At 37.2% G+C, this 20554-nt stretch overlaps 1 protein-coding gene across 2 annotated transcripts in view; it reads right to left on the bottom strand.

The window, feature by feature from the left end:
* AFG1L (AFG1 like ATPase) overlaps positions 1–20554 on the bottom strand; it is a 208482-nt gene that overhangs the window by 29477 nt on the left and 158451 nt on the right. For both annotated transcript variants that reach the window (XM_086707541.1, XM_025925758.2), the window contains exons 10-11: positions 5693–5763; positions 5336–5436 (exon numbers count right to left, since the gene is read on the bottom strand). In XM_086707541.1, the coding sequence (XP_086563667.1) occupies positions 5336–5436; positions 5693–5763 (172 nt within the window). The remainder of the gene's footprint in view (positions 1–5335; positions 5437–5692; positions 5764–20554) is intronic.

Here is a 20554-nt window from a genome sequence, read left to right as displayed (position 1 = left end):
TCATATTGTGTTCTTCACTGCCCATGTACTCACGGTAAAAAAAAAAAAAAAAAAAATCCAGTTCCACTTCAGATGTCCTTGAAGAAGCAGTAAAAAGGATTTTTAAAATCTGAACCCTTCAGAACACATCTTTTTAGTATTCTTTGTGGTGAAGGAAGTACACATAAAGCACTTCCACTATATACCAAACATATCTTGAGGAAAAGCACTTGTGCAGTTGTTTGAGTTGCTAGCTGAACTAGCCACTTTTATCATGGAACAGAATTTTTATTTGAAAGAATGAGTTACAGGCAAACTATGGTTATTCACACTGAAACATTATTACAATGTTTCACAGACATTTTCTTGAAAATGAACAAGTAAGACTGTCACTTCAAGGAAAACAACTAAAAGTAATTTGTTGTCAGTGATCAAATTGAGCAAAAAACTGAAAATTGGAATTTTGGAAAGCTTGTTGTTTCCACCATGAACTTGATAGCTTCCCAATTCTCAAATATGTTTTTTTTTCTGATGAGACTGATGGTTATATTAATGAATATAATGCTTTGATATTGTATAATTAAATGTACCAACATTTGAAAGATCTATATAACTCAATCAATATTTTCCAGTAACCAGTGTATTCATTCTCTTACAAAGTCATGCATGACAAAAGATCCATTTAAAGTTCAAGAAGGATAATAGAACGCCAAAAATACACTGATACTGCTTCATATACTACATTGTAACTAACATTTTAAAATCTTCTTGTCAAGTTTTTTTTTTTTTTAATTTAAATAGGCTTTTTTTTAGAATAGTTTTAGGCTTACAGAAAAATTGAAAAGATAGTACAGAGAGTTTTCATGTACTCTCAAACTCAGTTTTCCCTATAATTATTATTAGTAGTAGTAGTAGTATATTTATTTTAGAGAGAGAGAATGTAAGCAGGGAAGAGGGGCAGAGGTAGAGAGAAAGAATCTTAAGTAGCCTCCACACTTAGCATGGAGCTGGTTGTGCAGATTGATCCCACGACCCTGGGATCATGACTTGTGCTGAAATCAAGAGCTGGATGCTCAACCAACTGAGCCACCCAGGCTCCCCCAGTTTCCCCTATTATTAATATCTTACATTAGTATGGCACATATGTTACAATTAATGAACCAATGGGGCTCTTGGGATTCTCTCTTCCTCGCTCTCTACTCCTCCCCTGCTCACATTCTCTCTCTCCCTCTCTCTCCCTCTCTCTCTCTCTCAAAATAAATAAATTTAAAAAAAATAAAGTTCATATTTTATTCAGATTTCCTTACTTTTTACCTAAGGTCCTTTTTCTGTCCCAGGATCCCACCTAAGATACCATATTAGCTTTTAGTCATCATGGCTTTTAGGCTCCCCTCTGCTGTGACAGTTTCTCATACTTTCCTTATTTTTGATGATCTTGACAATCTTGGGGAGCACTGGCAAGTTATTCTGTAGAATGTCCCTCAACTGGAATTTGTTTGATGTTTTTCTCATGATTAGGCTGGAATTATGGTAATGGGAGAACAACCACAGAGGTCATGTGCTATTTTCATCATATCATATCAAGGGTATAAACTATCAACATGAATTATTGCTGTTGATGTTAACCTTGACCACATTTGTCTGAGGCGGTGTTTGTCAGGTTTCTCCCCTATAAAGTTACCCTTTCCCCCCAACCTTTTTCATACTGTGCTCTGTGGAAGGAAGTTCTTGTTGAATTTTCATGTAGCATCAAAAAAGAGTATCCATGGGGCAGCTGGGTGTCTCAGTTGGTTAAGCATCCAACTTTTGATTTTGCCTCAGGTCATGATCTCACGGTTTGTGGGCTCTGCACTGACGGTGCAGAGTATGCTTGGGATTCTCTCTCTTCCTCTCTCTCTCTGCCCCTCCCCCATGCTCTCTTGCAAAAAAATAAAAATAAACTTATAAAAAAAAGGGTATCCACAATTATCTGATATGGCTATTAAAATATTTTTCCCGGGGTGCCTGGGTGGCTCAGTTGGTTAAACGTCCAACTTTGGCTCAGGTCATGATCTCGCGGTTTGTGAGTTCGAGCCCCGCGTTGGGCTCTGTGCTGACAGCTCAGAGCCTGGAGCCTGCTTCCGATTCTGTGTCTCCTCCTCTCTCTGTCCCTCCCACGCTCATGCTCTGTCTCTCTCTGTCTCTCAATAATAAATAAACATTAAAAAAATTTTTTTAATATTTTTCCCATTTCCAACTACATATCTCTGTAAGACCAAATTTTCTTACATACTTAAACCAAAATATCACAAAAGATTGAATGTAGAAGTAGATACGCAGTTGTCCTTATCTTCTATTAAGCCAGACATTAAAGAGCTTTGCAAAAAAATATGTCATTCTTCTTACTAAATTATTCTCACTTTATAAAATGTTATTTTTCATACAAATGTTACTTATGCTAATTTGATGGGTTGAATATAATGGTTTTTATCATTGTTATTTTAAATAAGTTATAAATATTGTAAACTTTTCTGTTTTAATTTCTAATACATAGAGCAAATATTGAGAGATAACCCATATAAACAAAAGCTCTTTGGGTCTCTCAATAATTTTTAAGAGTGTAAACGGTTCCTGAAACCAAATAGTTTGAGAAACACTTGCTTTAGGGTTAAACTTTTGTGGACCAAAAATGAAAGAACCCTGTTCAAAGAAAGTGAGCCAAAACTGAATTCTAAAGGCTTAATGAGTAAACTGACTATACCTAAATTTTCCTTATTGAAAAATGTAATTTTTACACCTGCAGAAAATTGTTTCCTCAACTGATAACTGTGCTCACAAGTAACTATTTGCAAGAGTAGTTAGTTATTTGTGTCTTAAAAATAATGACAGGTAGCCAGGTGTGTTTGTAAAGTCTAAGCAGAAAAATATATCAGTTGATGCATATGCATGGGTGTACACATGTTCACTGTCAACTTCTTATGAGTTTCCTTTTTTGGTTTTTAGCATTCAAGGAATGGAGATCCATCAGATACATGTTTTGGCCTTCATCTGTCTATTAATCTTGATTATGGCACATTAGTTCATATATGGTTAGACTTATAACTGTACCTAACAGTACCTCTTGGGGAGTTGTTAAAAAACATTTCGCTTCTCTATTTTATGCTTTATTTCATTTCATGTATTCCAAACGAAACCACTGGTTGGGAACTACTTCTGGTTTGTGTCCTGTGGTTGGTACACTCTGACTAAATACTAAAGGATGAATAGCTTTTATCTCTACTATTTGGCCAAGAGTCAAGGCTGATGGTGTCTGGATGCCAACAGCGGTGATTAGCATCAGGGAATAAGGGCATTAATCACCAGAGCCGAGACAGCCCAGGAATCTCCCTGGCCCTTTACCTTCCCAGCAGCAAAATCATTCCTGCAGCATTGCTGATTTACGTGTGCCATTTCTCAAATATGCTGACTTCTGGCAACACCATGTCCAAATTAGGCAGGAGCCAGCCTGGCTAAAGCACAGGGGACAGGTAGGGCAGAAGTGAGATTACAAAGCGCTTAGTAGAGAGTGGGTCAGATTCTTGTAGGAAGGGTGCAAATCCAATGTCAAAAATTATCCCTAACTCTTTTTGTCCTCTCTCTGCTTCCTCACATTCTTCATCAACCCTTAAGTTAAAGAGTCATAGTCCTGGTGTCAAAAGGCATCTTGAAAATCATCTTCTGGTCCTTCAGCTGCCTTGCAATGCCAATTTACGGGATGCAGTTGAATGTGTGATAAGGAATTTAGAACATAAGCAGTTACATGTAAAATTTCAACACACATGCATACACCTAGTTTGTTTCCCATGGGCCCTCAGAATTCTAAGAAAAGGGTGGGATAAAATCTCATGATTGACTCATACCATAACTTGATTTAAAAAGGTAAGATGTATACTAGTAACTTTCTACCTGAATTTATTTAATTGTTCTGAAATTTTGTAAATAAAGGAAAAAGAATTCTCTGCAACAGCTTCTTCCCCACCACCTCCACAGAGTAACTGTGAAGATCTGAGTCCCTGAATAGTGGGTTTTTCCTGGTACTAAGTGTCTCCTGAAATAATGATCACATAAAAAAATATAGGTAAATACTCAGTATCTGCTCCAGGAGACCATCTTCCCCCAAAATGGAACAGGTCTGTCTTTCTTCTCTCCTCCCTAGGTGTCCTTCTATGGAAGAAAGAGGAGCCTCATCTTTTGAACACATAAGATTTTTCTCAAGTTTATTTCTCTGGCAAAGTAAGTAAAACTTAAATGAAAGCATTCATAGAATTTTGTCTAGAGATAAAATTCAACCTTGATGAAACTGATCCCGTAGAAGTGTGAAGGATCCACATTACCCAGAACGACTTTCACTACCAGGGGTGACCTCATCACCCTGTCAGAGGATGTGACTAGCTCTTAAACCTTACTGAAGTGCTTTATTTCTGTAATAACAATTGCAGATTAGATTCATCTTTGACTTAAAAATTACAAAATTACACTGGCTAAAAGTAATTAAGTCATTAGCTTGTAAGAAAAGTACTCATAAAATGGTGGGCAACTATAAATAAAGATTTTCTTCTTCCCACTCACTGAAAAATTCTTTCTTGAGTTGCCTAAAACTTAAGATAAGTCGGAGACTATTTACATGACAACTGAGGAATTATGTTTAAAGTTATGTATAATTTGGATTCTTCTCAAGATTTATAGTCAATAAATACATTGAATATCCATTGAGTAGTGACAATTCTAGAGCTTCTAAAAGAATTCATATCTATAATGAAGTTACAATCCAGGTCTTTCTCACTGATATGAATGTGTGTGCATATATACATTTTTTTCTCTGTTGAGTATATTATTATATAATATAGATGGCACAGTTATAGAAATTCACTTTCTTTGACCCTCACCCAAATAGGTCAGTCATGGCAATAACAGGTGGGCAATGGGACTGAGGGACAGAAATTCTTCTGTCCTACTTCCTTGGACCATGGTGGTATTACTTCATCTTCCTTGTTCCACATACTAATCTCACTTCAATTTAGAAAAAAAACACATAATTCTCTTATGTTTGACTTTTACAGAACATTCCTAAAAGTGATTTTTGTTTTGCTTCCAGCAACAGTTGATAGTTCTCTCTGTATTTCTAATTTTGCTTTAGCATCCCTCTAAGTACAAATTTTGAGCCAATATCTATAAAAGGGACATGGCATATACAGATGAGTATTTCCCTTAATGAGACTTTTAAATCAGTTCCGACTCTGTGAATGGTATTTTAAAATCTGAAACAGGCAGAGAGGAAAATATGAAGTATTTTAACATGTGAAAAGGCCAATGAGTCTGGACGTGTCTGGATACTTACTCTCTCACACAGCTCTTCAAATGTGCAGTCGGCAACAGTTCCACAGGCTTTATTCAGCCGCAGCTCTCTGCCTTGCACTTTTAGAATCCTTGGTCTAGTTACTATGGGAACATGAACAAAGACTCAATCTTGTCTGGATAATTACTATAAAATTCATCTCTTACAGATAGGAAATGCATAGCTTGATGAATAATAGCACATGATTCAACACATAAATTAGACAAAATGCTGATACAATGACTGCCACTTGAGCGTGGCATCAACCCATATACAGCAATGGAACTTATTAATTGGTCAGTGGAGATTGGGCATTGTGTTCTAAATGTATTCTCTTTCAAGAGAAATTAACTTACGTACAATCATTTTGTTTCTGAGCCAGCTCATCAAACAACTTATCCATGACAGCCTCCACATCAGCTTCACTTGTGCTACAGTGAAAAGAATAATAGAATATGAAATTAATAACACTTGAAGCCAACATCAAACAGCTGCCTGAGCCTGCTTAGCTTTTTGCCCATAAAGAAAGAGAACAGGATGTTATGCTCTAAATACAAACATTAGATTTAGAATACACTTAAAAGCAGAGAATATTAACTCTCAGGTAGATGATTCTGCCTTATTTGCATACACTGAAAGACTTCTGTGCTTCTGGCTGTTTCCAGTAATGAGACGATACAGGCAGAGTAAATCCATTAATACTATGTGTACACAATGAGAAGAAAGGCTTCTGACTCTCTCTTGCATGCAAAACAAGAGCAAATAGACAAGGCAGTCAAGCATCCAGCAAAGTATCCTTTGAAATCTCTACTGAGAGGGTACATGTGAAATTAAATATTGAAGCTGCTTAAAAAAAAAAAAAAAAAAAAAAATCAAGTCAAGCCACTGGCTGAGAGGATCAAACATCCAGAATTAAATGACCAGCTTCGAAATACCAACTTGATCTGCACATCAATAACTTTATCAGACTTCGAGTATAAGGACAATTATAGACCACACAGTTTCTCTCAAAAGTGTCCTTGTCAGAAATTCGAGAAAACTCTCTCCTTCTGAGATGTCTACCACTTGCCGGCTACTGGAAGTTAGTCTCATCAAAGAATCCTTTGTATTCTAATTACAAATCACCATATGGTTTAGGGAACTCACAAATACAAATGTGATAACACTATGGCCTTTTTTCCTGTCACTTTTTTTTTTTTTAAGAGAGATTTATAAATTAACTGTCAATAAAATAACCGGCAGAAAAAAATAAATGCTGTTAAAAAAAAACTTCAAGTGCAAATATAAGTTTACGTCAACTCTACATACAACCTTATACAGGATAACTTGCCGATATGCTTAATTTTGACATACAAGTCACTCTTACCTAGGTGTGGAAGCAATTAAACTCAATTCTGGACATCATCTCAATAAAGTCTTACTGAAAACTAAAATGACAAATTATTTTTTCTTTAGATTAAGTTTAAACAAAATTAAACTCATTCCTTCCCTGAGATAATTATCAGGTAGCAGGCATTTAACACACCAGCACCTAATTCTTCAACTGTTCTCCAGCAAATGCTTTTCAGACGCCCTTTGCATTTTGTTATGTTATTATTCAGTTATTATAAAGGATATGGAATTGTCACATTCCATGTAATAACCATTCCACCTGAAAGGATCTTAAAAACATCATCTGCAACGGTTAACTTTGCAGGGGAAATGCTATTTGACTTAAGTAAGGCATTGTATGACATCTGAGTAGGGTAGTATTAAAATAATAAAATGGCACTACAGAAAGTGATTATAGAGACAAAAAAACAACTTTAAAGGTAGAAAGAAATCACACAAGCCAATGTAAATGTCAACGCCCACACCAAGCACATGTATGTTTAGATGGGTTTGCCAACATTATTCTTGAGAATTCATTTAGAATTGTCTCCACCTTGTAATGGGCGTAAACACAACAACTGTTGGAGAAGCCAAAGCACTTTTTAAGGGATATAGAGAAGGAGCAAAGCCAGACACCAAGGATATCTGCTGGCTTGTAGAAAGTTAACTTCTCCTTAGGATAGGCATGTTACCCAACAGAAGGGGAGAAATGAATTCTGAAAAATAACCAAGGCAGAACACGGTTACATTTCTAAAAGCATATTTGGTCAATAAATAATTGCTTGCAAATTTCATCAGTGGTGATTTCTGTTTTACTCTGCGCTCTAATATACTGTAACATTAGGAGCGCCTGGGTGGCGCAGTCGGTTAAGCATCCGACTTCAGCCAGGTCACGATCTCGCGGTCCGTGAGTTCGAGCCCCGCGTCAGGCTCTGGGCTGATGGCTCGGAGCCTGGAGCCTGTTTCCGATTCTGTGTCTCCCTCTCTCTCTGCCCCTCCCCTGTTCATGCTCTGTCTCTCTCTGTCCCAAAAATAAATAAACGTTGAAAAAAATAATAATAATATACTGTAACATTAAAATGAGGCTCACAAGACTTTAGCCAGGCCACATCTTCTACATCATCTATGAAATTACTATACATGATTTCACTATAAGTGAAATGGCACACTGTGTGTGAAATGTGAAATGTATATCATGTGAAATGATACAATTATTTTTATTATAGCAGTATCTTACAAAAACTCTATTATCATAAAAAGTTACTCAGAAATTATGACATGCAAAATAAAATTTTTTACTGCTGTAGTGGCCTAAAAATAAATGTTCACAAAAGTAGTTCGTGTAATGTACAATTGAATAGACGGTTTTCCATCTAAGCCAATTTGTACTTGACCTCAGGGAGTGAGTTCTATTGACTGGCTGAAGGACAGGAACCTCAGCTTCATATTGTCTTAAAAACAGGAGGGGCTGGTATGCCTTTTTGGTTCTATTAGATGTATCTATGTGGACACAAAATAAATGAGGATGATATGAAAGAAATCCTTACCAGAAATAAACTTACTCATAATTCCTTAACAGATAATTTATAAGAAAACCTTAGTCTTCACCCTCAACCAGACCAGATTTCCCTACTTAAAAGGATGCATCAATCAGAGCTAACTTTTTTTTCACGTTTTTATTTATTTTTGAGAGAGAGAGAGTAAAGGAGGGGCAGAGAGGGCGGGGGGACAGAAGATCTGAAGCAGGCTCTGTGCTGACAGCAGAGAGCCCAATGCCAGGCTAGAACTCACAAACCATGAGATCATGACCTAAGCTGAAGTCAGACGCTTAACTGACTGAGTCACCCAGGCACCCCAGAACTAATATTTTTTTTTAAGGATTAGAATTAGAGGGATGCCTGGGTGGTTCAGTCAGTTAAGTGTCCAACTCTTGGTTTCTGCTCAGGTCATGATCTCACGGTTGGTGGAATCGAGCCCCATGTTGGGCTCTGCATTGACAGCATAGAGCCTGCTTGAGATTCTCTTTCTCCCTCTCTCTCTGCCCCTCCCCCTGCTTGTGCGCGCTCTCTCTCTCTCTCTCTCTCTCTCTCAAAATAAATAAATAAACATTAAAAAAAAAGGATGAGAATTAGAAAAGTAAAAAGAGAAATTAAAACCTACCTATCCATATTAGTTTAAAAGATTCAGAGTTTTACTAATTATATAAGTTCATATCTGGTTTAAACATCTTGAATATGCTTTGTAATTCTAGTAAAAAAATTTAGATGATTCTGAACTATTTCAATGTGCCACACAGGGAAGAACAAAAGCTGTATTTATTGAGTAACTATTATGTAACAGCTAATTTACCTATATACCCCCACCCTGCCATGCATGTAGTATGTGTTATTATCCCATTTTTACAGAGCAGAAAACTGACACTCAGAGAATTAAGTCACTTATCTAAGATCTTAAAACACAAAACTTTACAACAAAGTATTAGAAATAAAATAAAAAAGTATTAGAAAACACAGTGGCAATATTTGGGGCATATTATCATAATAATATAATACCCCAACAGAAAAACTGATAAAGGACCTGAACAGACAAATTGCATTAAAAAATAGCTCAATGGGGTACCTGGGTGGCTTAGTCAGTTGAGCATCCTACTCTTGATTTCAGCTCAGCTCATGATCTCACGGTTTGTGGATTCGAGCCCCGTGTTGGGCTCTGTGGTCAGGCTCTGTGCTGACAGTGTGGAGCCTGCTTGGTATCCTCTCTCTCTGGCTCCCTGCCCCTCCCCCACTCATGCTCACTCACAAGTGCTTGCATACACATCTTCTCTCTCAAAATAAATAAACTTAAAAAAAAAATAGCTCAATGGGCAAGAAGCCTGTGTAAAATCATTCATTCTTATTAGTGAAAACAAATGCAAAGTAAAATCATGAGACCTTACTCTTTTATCTAAATTGGCAGAGATAAGAAAAATACTAGAGCAAGCCTAGGTAAGGGGAAAACGGACCCTCTTCATTTACTGCTGGGAGGAGTATAAAATTGGTACAAGAGTTCAGGGCAACCAGATAATATGTAATAAAAACATTAAAAACATGCAAACCGTATCACACGGCTATTTCACTCATGAGAATTTCACCTATGGAAATAATAATGGTTAACAACTATAAGGTTGTTCATTGCGACACCGCTAACATCAAAACAGTAAAAACAAATAAACAAACTAACGTCCCACAATGAGGAATACACTCACACAATGAAATATTACGCAGTTTTTGAGTACAACTTTTTCCTCTTGTCCTGAAACTGCAATTAAGGTCCAAAGATGATGGCTAGAAGTGCTTAGTGCCCCCAAGTGTCTAAAGAGAACCACCAATGTGCCACCAATGACTGGATCCAGACTCCTGCCCCCAGGGTTAAATAATGAAGAGAATCAGCCCTACTCCAAATGCTACCGTCTCTTCACCACACCACAGCATCTTTATAAGGAAGGGAAACGGGATCAGGAGTCATTGGTCTTTGTGTCTAGTATTTGTGATAAGACCCTTTTTCCTCCCTTCTTTCCCTTAGGACTTTTTCTCCTGGCTGGCTTCTAGTTTCATAGCATTGCGGTCAGAAAAGATGCATGGTATAGCTTCAATCTTTTTGAATTTTTTGAGGTTGGTTTTGTGACCTAACGGGATCTATTCTGGAGAATGTTCCACATGCACTTGAAAGAATGTTTGTTCTGCTGTTTTAAGATGGAATGTTCCGAATATATCTGTTAAATTCATCTGGTCCAGTGTGACATTCAAAGCCACTGTTTCCTTGTCGATTTTGTTTAGATGATTGTCCATTGCTATAAGTGCCTTCTCCTTAGGAAAGAAGAGGATGATTTACCTTCTCTCAAAGACAAGTGATGGGGGGGAAGTTTCTCTACAACAATCACTTGGAAAGATTAGGGTAGCCTGAAAGAAGAAAAATCTGGCATTGTTTGTTTGTTTGTTTGTTTGTATGAGTAGGACCTTGGTAGACTGAGAAATCAGAAGGTGGGAGATGGAGTGCTAAGCTAATAGGAAGCAAGCCAATTCTCACTAAAAACTCTCCAAAGGTTCAGCACTACTAGATATACTTGAAGATATCAGTCAGGCTGATATCTTCCAACAGGGGCACTGTTGGAAAATAAGACAAAGACAGTTCTTTAGACTCCCTGCCTTTACCTGGATAGCAAGATTCCTCTACCTCCTCCATTCCAGCTAAAAGTGGTAAGTTTAGCATCTGGGTCAGTTTTAACAACGAAGAAAGGGGGAGAGACACCATACTGAAATCCTACATATTAAATAGCAAAACCAACAGTTCCTCCCTCTACAGCATCCAGAACCCTACCAGCCAAATTTCCACCCTAGGAAGTAGAAAGATTGGAGGAAACGCTCTGGAGGAAAATGAATAGTCAAAAGAAAGACTTGTAAGATAGTGACATCGGGAATTCTTCCATGGAAAAACCTGACTTGCCACCTTGTCTACTACTGTCCAGTGAGGCATACCAATCAATAACACCCTATCCATAATCAGCTTTTTAATGCTTCAATCTTAAGTGTGAATGGACAACCAAGTATTTCTAGGCATTTAAGGAAAACCTCTAAGATAGAAGATAAAGACCAAAATAAAGAAATAGAAAAAAGGATATTGGAGGAAACAAAGAAAAATACACTCTAATACACCTAGAGAGAAGAAGATATTATATCCATAGAGTAAAGAAGGATGCTGTAAACGGAAAGAACAATTAGCGCATATAAAAGAGTTCTAAATAGGACTGTTAAATAAAAAGTTCAGGAAAAGAATTAGAAGAAAAAGGTTGAAGTAATCTTCCAGAAAACTGAACAAAAGGAGTACAAAAAAACAGGAGACAGAGGAGAAAATAAGAGAATTAGAAAATAAATCCAGAAGGTCCAATATCTAACCAGGAGAAGCTCCAAAACCTATGGAGAAAAAAAAGCAGCAGCACTGAAAAAATAAAAATAAAATTTCCTAGAACTGAAGAACATGCTTGTCTAAGTTGAAAGAGTCCAGGGGCACCTGGGTTGCTCAGTTGGTTGAACATCTGAACATCCGACTTTGGCTCAGGTCATGATCTCACTGTTCGTGAGTTTGAGTCCCTAACCCTTCACTGCTGTCAGCTCAGAGCCTGCTTTGGATCCTCTGCCCTCTCTCTCTCTCAAAAATAAACATTAAAAAAAAAAAAAATCCCGTGAACACCAAGCACAAAGAATGGGGGAAAAGGCTCCATTCCAAGGCATATTACCATGAAACTTCAGAAACCAGGAATACAAAAAGAATATTCCAAAAACTTCAAAAGAAAAAACAGTTTAAATATAAAAGGTGAAGAAACTGATTTGTATCAATTCCCATCAAACTTTGCAACCGTAATAAGGGAAGCACAAAGATAATAGTATGCCATCTAAAATTTTCTAAAGGGAAATTATTGCCAAACTATCCATGCCCAGTCAAATTATTAATCAAGCAAAATAAAGATATTTTTGGACAGGTGATTTCTCAAAAAATCCATTTCCCATGCAGCCTTCTTTGTAAGATAGTAGAGGGTGTGCTCTCAGAAAAGCGAGAAGAGTTCTTGGTCCAGTAGAACAAAATAAGCACTTCCCCCAGTGACCCTCCTGCCCATGGCAGCTATGAACTCTAGACAAAAGAGAAAATAGGTAATCTGAAAGCACTGGACAGTGAACAGAAGCAGGCAGATTCTGGAAAGAACTGACACTTGGGAAAAGGGAAAAACATGGGGTGAATTACCCATTTTACAACTTTCAGACTGAAGGCAGTAAAGTTAGGACCGCTCAGGGCAACTAAAACTCCAAAGAAAACCTGCAGTCCTTCTGGCATGGAGAACCAGAGGAGAGTTGAGGGTAACCACACAGGTGGAAAATCAGGGGGCATCCCCGCAAAAGCGTTTCCAATTCCTGAAATCATAAGTTATTATGTATTCATCACAATATTTTATGCAATTTCAAATAATGTGTGTCCATAATAATAAACAGTGAATCATTTTTCTGTACAGGGTTTTATTAAAAGCTTCAGTTTCCTGTAAAAAAAATGGCATAAAAATAAATTCATGACTTATCATGATTACAATATACTATGACATTTTTAGATATTTATACAGATTTACGTACATTTATATATTATAATATATTATGCTGTATATTTCACCAACATAAAAATGATCTCTACTGGATATGCACTTTTGATAGTAGAAAATATTAAAAGGAAACAACACAGGGGCACCTGCGTGGCTCAGTCGGTTGAGCATTCGACTTCAGCTCAGATCATGATCTCAGGGCTGGTGAGTTTGAGCCCCGCGTTGGGCTCTGTGCTGACAGCTCAGAGCCGGGAACGTGCTTCGGATTCTGTCTCCCTCTCTCTTTCTCTCTCTCTCTCTGCCTCTTTCTGCTCATGCTCTGTCTCTTTCCCTCTCAAAAATAAATAAACATTTAAAAAATTTTTAAAAAAGGAAACAACACAAAATAAATACAAAATAAAATTATTTTAGAAGTATCTCTAATATTTAATAGGTAAAAGATTTTTTTTAATTGAAGGTTTTTAAAACACATAGCATTAATCAGCCTCTCTGATAGATCTGCTCTTTGCTGGTTGACAAATATTCCAGACATAGGAAAATGCCATTTTGCACTGATATTGATCAAATCATTATAAGTGTATCCTAAATTATTTTCAAGTTGGGTGTTAGGGTACCTATTGCTTTACATAAACTCATTTCCTTTATTAACATGTGTCTAGCTTCATTCATTCAATTTATCTACTTAAAAGCCCTATCCCCAAACACAGTCCCACTGGGGGTTAGGATTCACCCATGGATTTGGGGAGGACACAATCCAGTCCTGAACAATGCGCATTTGTGTAGCTTACGGTTCAGGACAACCATGAATAGCGCTATGTGAACATGCTAGCATGCGCCTTTTGGTAAACTTATGTGTACATGTCTGTTGGTTGTATAATTAGAATTGCTGCTCATAGGACATACCAATGTTCAGCTTGGTAAATATTGCCAGACACTTTTCCAAAATGGTTATGGCAGTTTACTCTCTTATGGGCACATACAGAAAGTTCTACTTGTTCTTCATCCTTGCCTACACTTGTTTTTTTTTTCCCATCTCTTCCATTGTAGTTGATTTTAGTGGACATGAATGATTTTAATGTAAGTTGCCTCAAATTATTTTTGGAAGTGGGTGGGGTTTAAATACAAATATAATTAATCCAGTAGTTAATCCAGAAGCATTTGCTTAGTAAAATGTCATTATGATATACATAAAATTTAAAAACCATGCTTAAGGGGTGCCTGGGTGGCTCAGTTGATTGAGAGTCAGACTCTTGATTTCGGCTCACGTCATGATCCCAGGGTCACGGGATGGAGCCCTGTGTCAGGCTCCATGCTGAGTGTGGAGCCTGCTTAAGATTCTGTCTGTCTGTCTGTCTGTCTGTCTGTCTCCCTCCCTCCCTTCCTCTCTCCCTATCCCCCATTCACACTCTTTCTCTCTGAAATTAAAAAACAACAATTATTTTTAAAAACACTAAGATCTCTTGACTTTTTTAAGTAGGAAATTTCAAGAACATAACATTATTATAAAATTTCCCACCAGAGAAAATGACTTTAACCTCAAAATAGGAAAAGAAAGGTACTTATAATGGAGAAAAACTGGAGTAATGGGAATGAGTCTATGACTCCATCTTACCTAACAATCTATCCTCAAAAATACAACCATGCCTGTGAAGCTCCAAAGAAGGAACAGGATCAGACAGTTTTCAAAAAATTAAGTGTTTGGGACACAAGACCTAATGTTGGCAATAGGTATATTCAGAAAACAAATGTACAAAAACTACTCAAGGATCTACGTTATACATAACTACAAACAGTGATTAAAATCAGACCTAAGTTACAAACATAATTAAAAGATATTCTACCCTAACCAGTCAAATTTGAAGAAGGTATAATACCTGGTAGTCAACAGCAGTTGCATGGAAAAGCTGCAGTCTAAAGATAGCACTAAATTAAATGATTTTTTTCAGCATAAAAGGTAAGCTAAATTCAGAGTTTTCTTTCAGGGCTACAAGAATATCATGTCACATAGCAAGGAAGAAAACTTTCTCTTCAGCTTCGTGTAGTTCAATTTTAACCACAAAGTGCCATGTCTTAAGAAAGAGTGACGGGTTGGGGCACCTGGATGGCTTAGTAGGTTAAGCATCCGACTCTTGATTTCGGCTCAAGTCATGATTTCACAGTTCGTGAATTCAAGTTCTGCATCAGGCTCTGTGCTGACAGTGCGGAGCCTGCTTGAGACTCATTCTCTCTCTCTCTCTCTCTCTCTCTCTCTCTCTCTCTCTCTCTCCCCCCCCCTCTGCCACTCCCCTGCTCATGCTGTCTCTCTGTGTCAAAATAAATAAAAACTTAATAAATAAATAAACAAACAAATAAATAAAAGAGTGACTTGAGTAGCAAGAAAATGATCAGGAGAAAATGCAGAAATTAAGCTCAGGTGCTATGAATTGTATCCCTCCGGTAAAACAGACACATAAGCTCCTACAACTGAGTAGGGATAAAGAATTTAAGTGACTTCCTTCAATTCTAGGTAATTGCCCCACCAGTGGGATGCTACTGTATGCCAGCGTTTGGGGCAAATAGGATGCAAAACAGAAAATCTGCCCACAGATGATCAAAAGTCAGAGAATTAAAGTCATTTCTGAAGAAAAAGTAAAGTCATTCTTTTCAGATGATTTTTTTTTGGGGGGGGGGTGGAGTGTACACAGGGCCCAGGCAGAGCCCAGACTATTTTTCCTTTGTTCTATAACGCCCTGGTAAAATCCACCCATTTCATTGCTTCTGTCACTTTTTGTTAAGCGTGGAAACTGCAGTGGAGGGGCAGGTTTCTACTTTGTGCTAAGTAGTACTGCTGTGTCTTTAAGTCAGAAAAGCCCTGGAATCGACCACTGTTTTCGTTGCCAGAAAATCTGGCATGAACTCCTACAGGAAACCTGTGAGTACAGTACCCTGGATTAAAAGCCTGATTGCTTTGGAAGTATGAGAACCATGATTTATTTTTCCATATTAAATTAGTAAACAGAAAGGAAAGTAATCAGTCATTCCAATTTTAAGAAAATTTCTATAGCGGAAATCAGGCATTCAACAAAAAACTTGGGAGAAATAGAACATGTCAAAAAAGACCTCACTATTGCTGGATCATTTGAAATTCTCAACTAAAATTCCAAAAGAAGTGGAGGTTTCTAGAAGAGGGTCACACATGAATTTAAATGGAAATTAATTTCTTCAAGAACCTCCCACTTCATTAGGATTGACTCAGAGGAACAGAATGCTACCCACACTTTGCCCCTTTATCCCCTTTTTAAAATCAACAGCTTGTTAGGGTATCAACAAGTAGAATAGGGTTGGCTTTCCTTGGTCCCTCTCTCTCCATGTTCTCTATTCCAGAGAGCCAAAGTTGATTCAACGAGGGAGAAATTTCCCCTTCCTCTTAGAGTTCTTGTGCCAAACTTCCCTGGCAGTGAGCCTTCTCACTCTACTGATTCCTTGTGTATTCATGCTGTACAGCTCTTTGTGCTCTTACCAAACATAATCTGGGGCTGGAGGCAGGTCTAAGATTAAGTTGGTTTATATTTGCCTTAATATAAAACAGACTTGGTTGCATTTCAAATCCTGTAGGTTTGTTTTACATAACGGAATCAGTTGTTAGAATGGATTTTGTCCTAGTATTTATCTTCTCAATCACTCAAAGGCTTAATTGACTGTTCAGAGATCCATTTCAATCTCTAAATTTCCCACCATTCTCACTCACCTGGAGAGTAACTTACCTGGTTCCATTAATCTTGACCTGTGTCTAATGCAGAAAGTGGGACCTAGCACCTTTCGCTCTCAAATTCCAGACTTTGACCCCCCTCTTCTCAGCCCCAAACTCCATATAAAATTTCTACTAAATCTAAATATTGCATTTCCCCACAAATAAGTCAGTGGTATAACATGCAGACCTGCAACTTGGTAGATACAATAATATTTCCTTTTCATAAAATTTAAGAAAAGCTAGAATGACTGAAGATTACAAAAATAAATAAATAAAAACGAGGAAGAAGCTAGGGAGCAAAAAGCTCTGACTCCTCTTCAGGAGAAGAAAATGGTCCTATCCATCTGGGAAAGGGAGGACAAGGGAGTTTTAACAGTTAAAAAAGTACATAGCAAGGAACTAAAGACCAAGGACTTTTGCCAGATCAGCTTTCCTAATGTTGAAGGCTGACCTTTATACACATGTATTCTATTTGAAGATGAAAGAAAAAAGAATATAAGAATTCTATGGAAACCTAAGAACTTTATTCTGTACTTTTACAGGTATAAGCATACATATAGTTTACTCGTGTACACATTGTGTATATAGCTTATTTACACTTTACTAGATGAATACAGCCATATAGTTGAATACTTTGTCAGTGTGTTTAGCTGGAAATGGTGGGCCAGCTCTATTCTGGTCCTGTCTGGCCTGCGGAAAATAAACACTGTGATATGCTATTGTCAAATTACCATTCAATAAAAGAATGGAAGATAACAGTTATGCTGAGCTGACTGATGGAATCTGATACTGAAGTCTATACAAGATGAGCTTCTTTTACTGCTATACCACTTTTTAGGAGGTATTTCAAATATTTCCAAATCTTTGAAATTGTTAATTCAGTACTCCCTAAGTTAATAAAAGATTAATAAATATTTAAGTGCACATCTAAATTATGTCAAAAAGGACAATTTTGTGATTTTAACAGACATAATAGCCTACCTATGTCCTACAGGATATAAAGCAAAAAGTTGTTGTTACTTACTAATATAGAATTATAAGTTTATAATGTCACAGAGCCTTACTTATTCATAAAATATCAACAGGTGTTCTTATAAGAAAGATATTGTACATCTACTTTTGAGAACCAACTATATTCCTCCACCATAGAGCACTTTTTCCTACAGGTGGCCTGAGAATACAGACTTATTACCATTATTGGCCTTTTAATCTCAAAACATATAGTAGCATACAATGCTTCATTTTGAATTTGAGACATTTCAGTTTGATGAAACTTTGTACTTCTCAGAGATAAATAGTTCTTCACTAAAAGAAATAGAAAAAAAATAGTGAAAAAAATAAAAGATTAAAATTTACACTAAAAATATTCACTTAATGTAAAAACAGTAAAAGGAAGAACCAACAAACAAAAAAGGCATGAAACATAAAGTAAAAGAGCAAGTGTAAATCCAACTATATCAATAATACTATAACTTGTGAATGGATTAAACAATTCAGTTGAAAGGCAGAGACTGTGGATGAATAAAAAGCAAGATCCAACTATATATTGTCTATATGAGGTATGCTTTAGGTTTCAATATGCAACTAGGTTGAAAGTAAAAACACAAGAAAAAAAAAACGTATCAACACAAAGAGCAACCACTATTAACATTAGACAACACAGACTTTATTTTTTTATTTTTTTTTTTAACGTTTATTTATTTTTGAGACAGAGAGAGAGCATGAACGGGGGAGGGGCAGAGAGAGAGGGAGACACAGAATCGGAAACAGGCTCCAGGCTCTGAGCCATCAGCCCAGAGCCCGACGCGGGGCTCGAACTCACGGACCGCGAGATTGTGACCTGAGCTGAAGTCGGATGCTTAACCGACTGAGCCACCCAGGCGTCCTCAGACAACACAGACTTTAAAACAAAAAATGTGATTTTAGATTAAATAAACTTCAATACATAAGGATAAATATAACAATTACAAAAATATGCACCTAACAACTGAGCCCCAAAATACATGAGGCAAAAACTGACATAAGTGAAGAGAGAAATAGACAGTGTAGCATAATAGTTGGGAGACTTGAATATCCAACTTTTTTTCAACTTTTTAATTAAGATTTTATTTTTAAGTAATTTCTACACCCAATGTGGGGCTTGAATTTACAACCCCAAGATCAAGAGTCACATGATGTACAGAGTGGGCCAGCCTGGCACTCCCAACTTTCAATAAGAATACAACAATTAAGGAGAAGATCAAAGGAAATATAAAACTTAGAATACAACTGGGGTGCCTAGGTGGCTCAGTCAGTTAAGCGTCCAACTTTGGCCTAGGTCATCATCTTGCAGTTTGTGAGTTCGAGCCCCGTGTTAGGCTCTGTGGTGACAGTTCAGAGCCTGGAGCTTGCTTCAGATTCAGTGTGTGTCTCTCTCTCTGTCCCTCCCCTGTTCGTTCATTCTCTCTCTCTCTCTCTCTCTCTCTCTCTCTCTCTCTCAAAAATAAACATAAAAAAAAGAAAAACTTAGAATACAATATACACTAACTAAACCTAACATACATCTATACAAACAATCCACTCAATTACAGCAGAATACACATTATTCTCAAGTGTATATGGCACATTCTGAAGGAAAGATCATATCCTAGGCCATAAAGCAAGCCTTAATAATTAAAAAAGGTTAAATTAGGGGCGCCTGGGTGGCCCAGTCAGTTAAATGTCAGACTTCAGCTCAGGTCACAATCTCACAGTTCATGGGTTCGAGCCCTGCATCAGGCTCTGTGCTGACAGCTCAGAGCCTGGAGCCTGCTTTCCATTCTGTGTCTCCCTCTCTCTCTGCCCCTCCCCTTCTCACACTCTGTCTCTCTCTCATGGCAATAAACATTTTAAAAAATGTTTTAATTAGAAAAAAGAGATTAAATTATATGAAGTATGTTTTTCAATCACAATGGAGTAAATTAGAAATAACAGAAAGGTATTTTGGAATCACAAATATATGAAAATTAAACTGTACACTCCTAAATGAAACAAGTGGGGAAAAGAAACAGAAATCAAAAAGAAATTAGAAAATACTTTGGGGGCGCCTGGGTGGCTCAGTTGGTTAAGTGTCTGACTTACTCTAAACTCTGAAGCAACCACACAAAAAAAACAAGCTATTATAAGATATAAAATGGAATCTTAAAAATAAAACAAGTCAGAAAAAGAGGTAAATGGGAAGAAGAGAAAAAATAAATGGCATATTTAAACCCAACCATAGCAATAATCACATTAAATGTAAATGGTTTAAACAACCTCATTAAAGGAAGAGAATGTCAGGGCACCTGTGTGGCTCAGTCAAGCATGTGACTCTTGGTTTTGGTTCAGATCATGATCTCACAGGTTTGTGAGATCAAACCCCACATTGGGCTCTGCACTGACAGCATGGAGCCTGTTTGGGATATTCTCTCTCTCTCTCTCTCTCTCTCTCTCTCTCTCTCTCTCTCTCTCTCTCTCCCTCTCTGCCCCTGCCCCACTTATGCTCTCTCTTTCTCAAAAATAAACATTAAAAAAAAAAAGAAAGAGAATGTCAGATTACATAAAAAATAAATTCCCTACCATGTATTGCTTACAAGAAACCATTTTAAGTATAATGAGACAGACAGGTTGCAAGACAAGGATGGGAAAAGACAGATCACATAAATGCTAATTTTAGAAAGCTGAAGTGGCTACACTGATACTAAGCATAGACTTCAGAGCAGGATTTATAGAATAGGCAATCAACTGCTGGTGGGAATGCAAACTGGTGCAGCCACTCTGGAAAACAGTATGGAGTTTCCTCAAAAAGGTAAAAATAGAACTACCCTATGACCCAGTAATTGCATTACTAGGTATTTATCCAAAGGATACAGGAGTGTTGATTTGAAGGGGCATATGCACCCCAGTGTTTATAGTAGCACTATCAACAATAGCCAAAGTACAGAAAGAGCCCAAATGTCCATAGACTGATGAATGGATAAATACCTGCACACACACACACACA

The sequence above is a fragment of the Puma concolor genome, chromosome B2 (genome assembly GCF_028749965.1).
Source record: "Puma concolor isolate L17-30 chromosome B2, mPumCon1.1.hap2, whole genome shotgun sequence".
NCBI lineage: Eukaryota > Metazoa > Chordata > Mammalia > Carnivora > Felidae > Puma > Puma concolor.
Note: the sequence above shows the minus strand (reverse complement) of the source record. Positions and strands in the feature narration are given on the sequence as shown.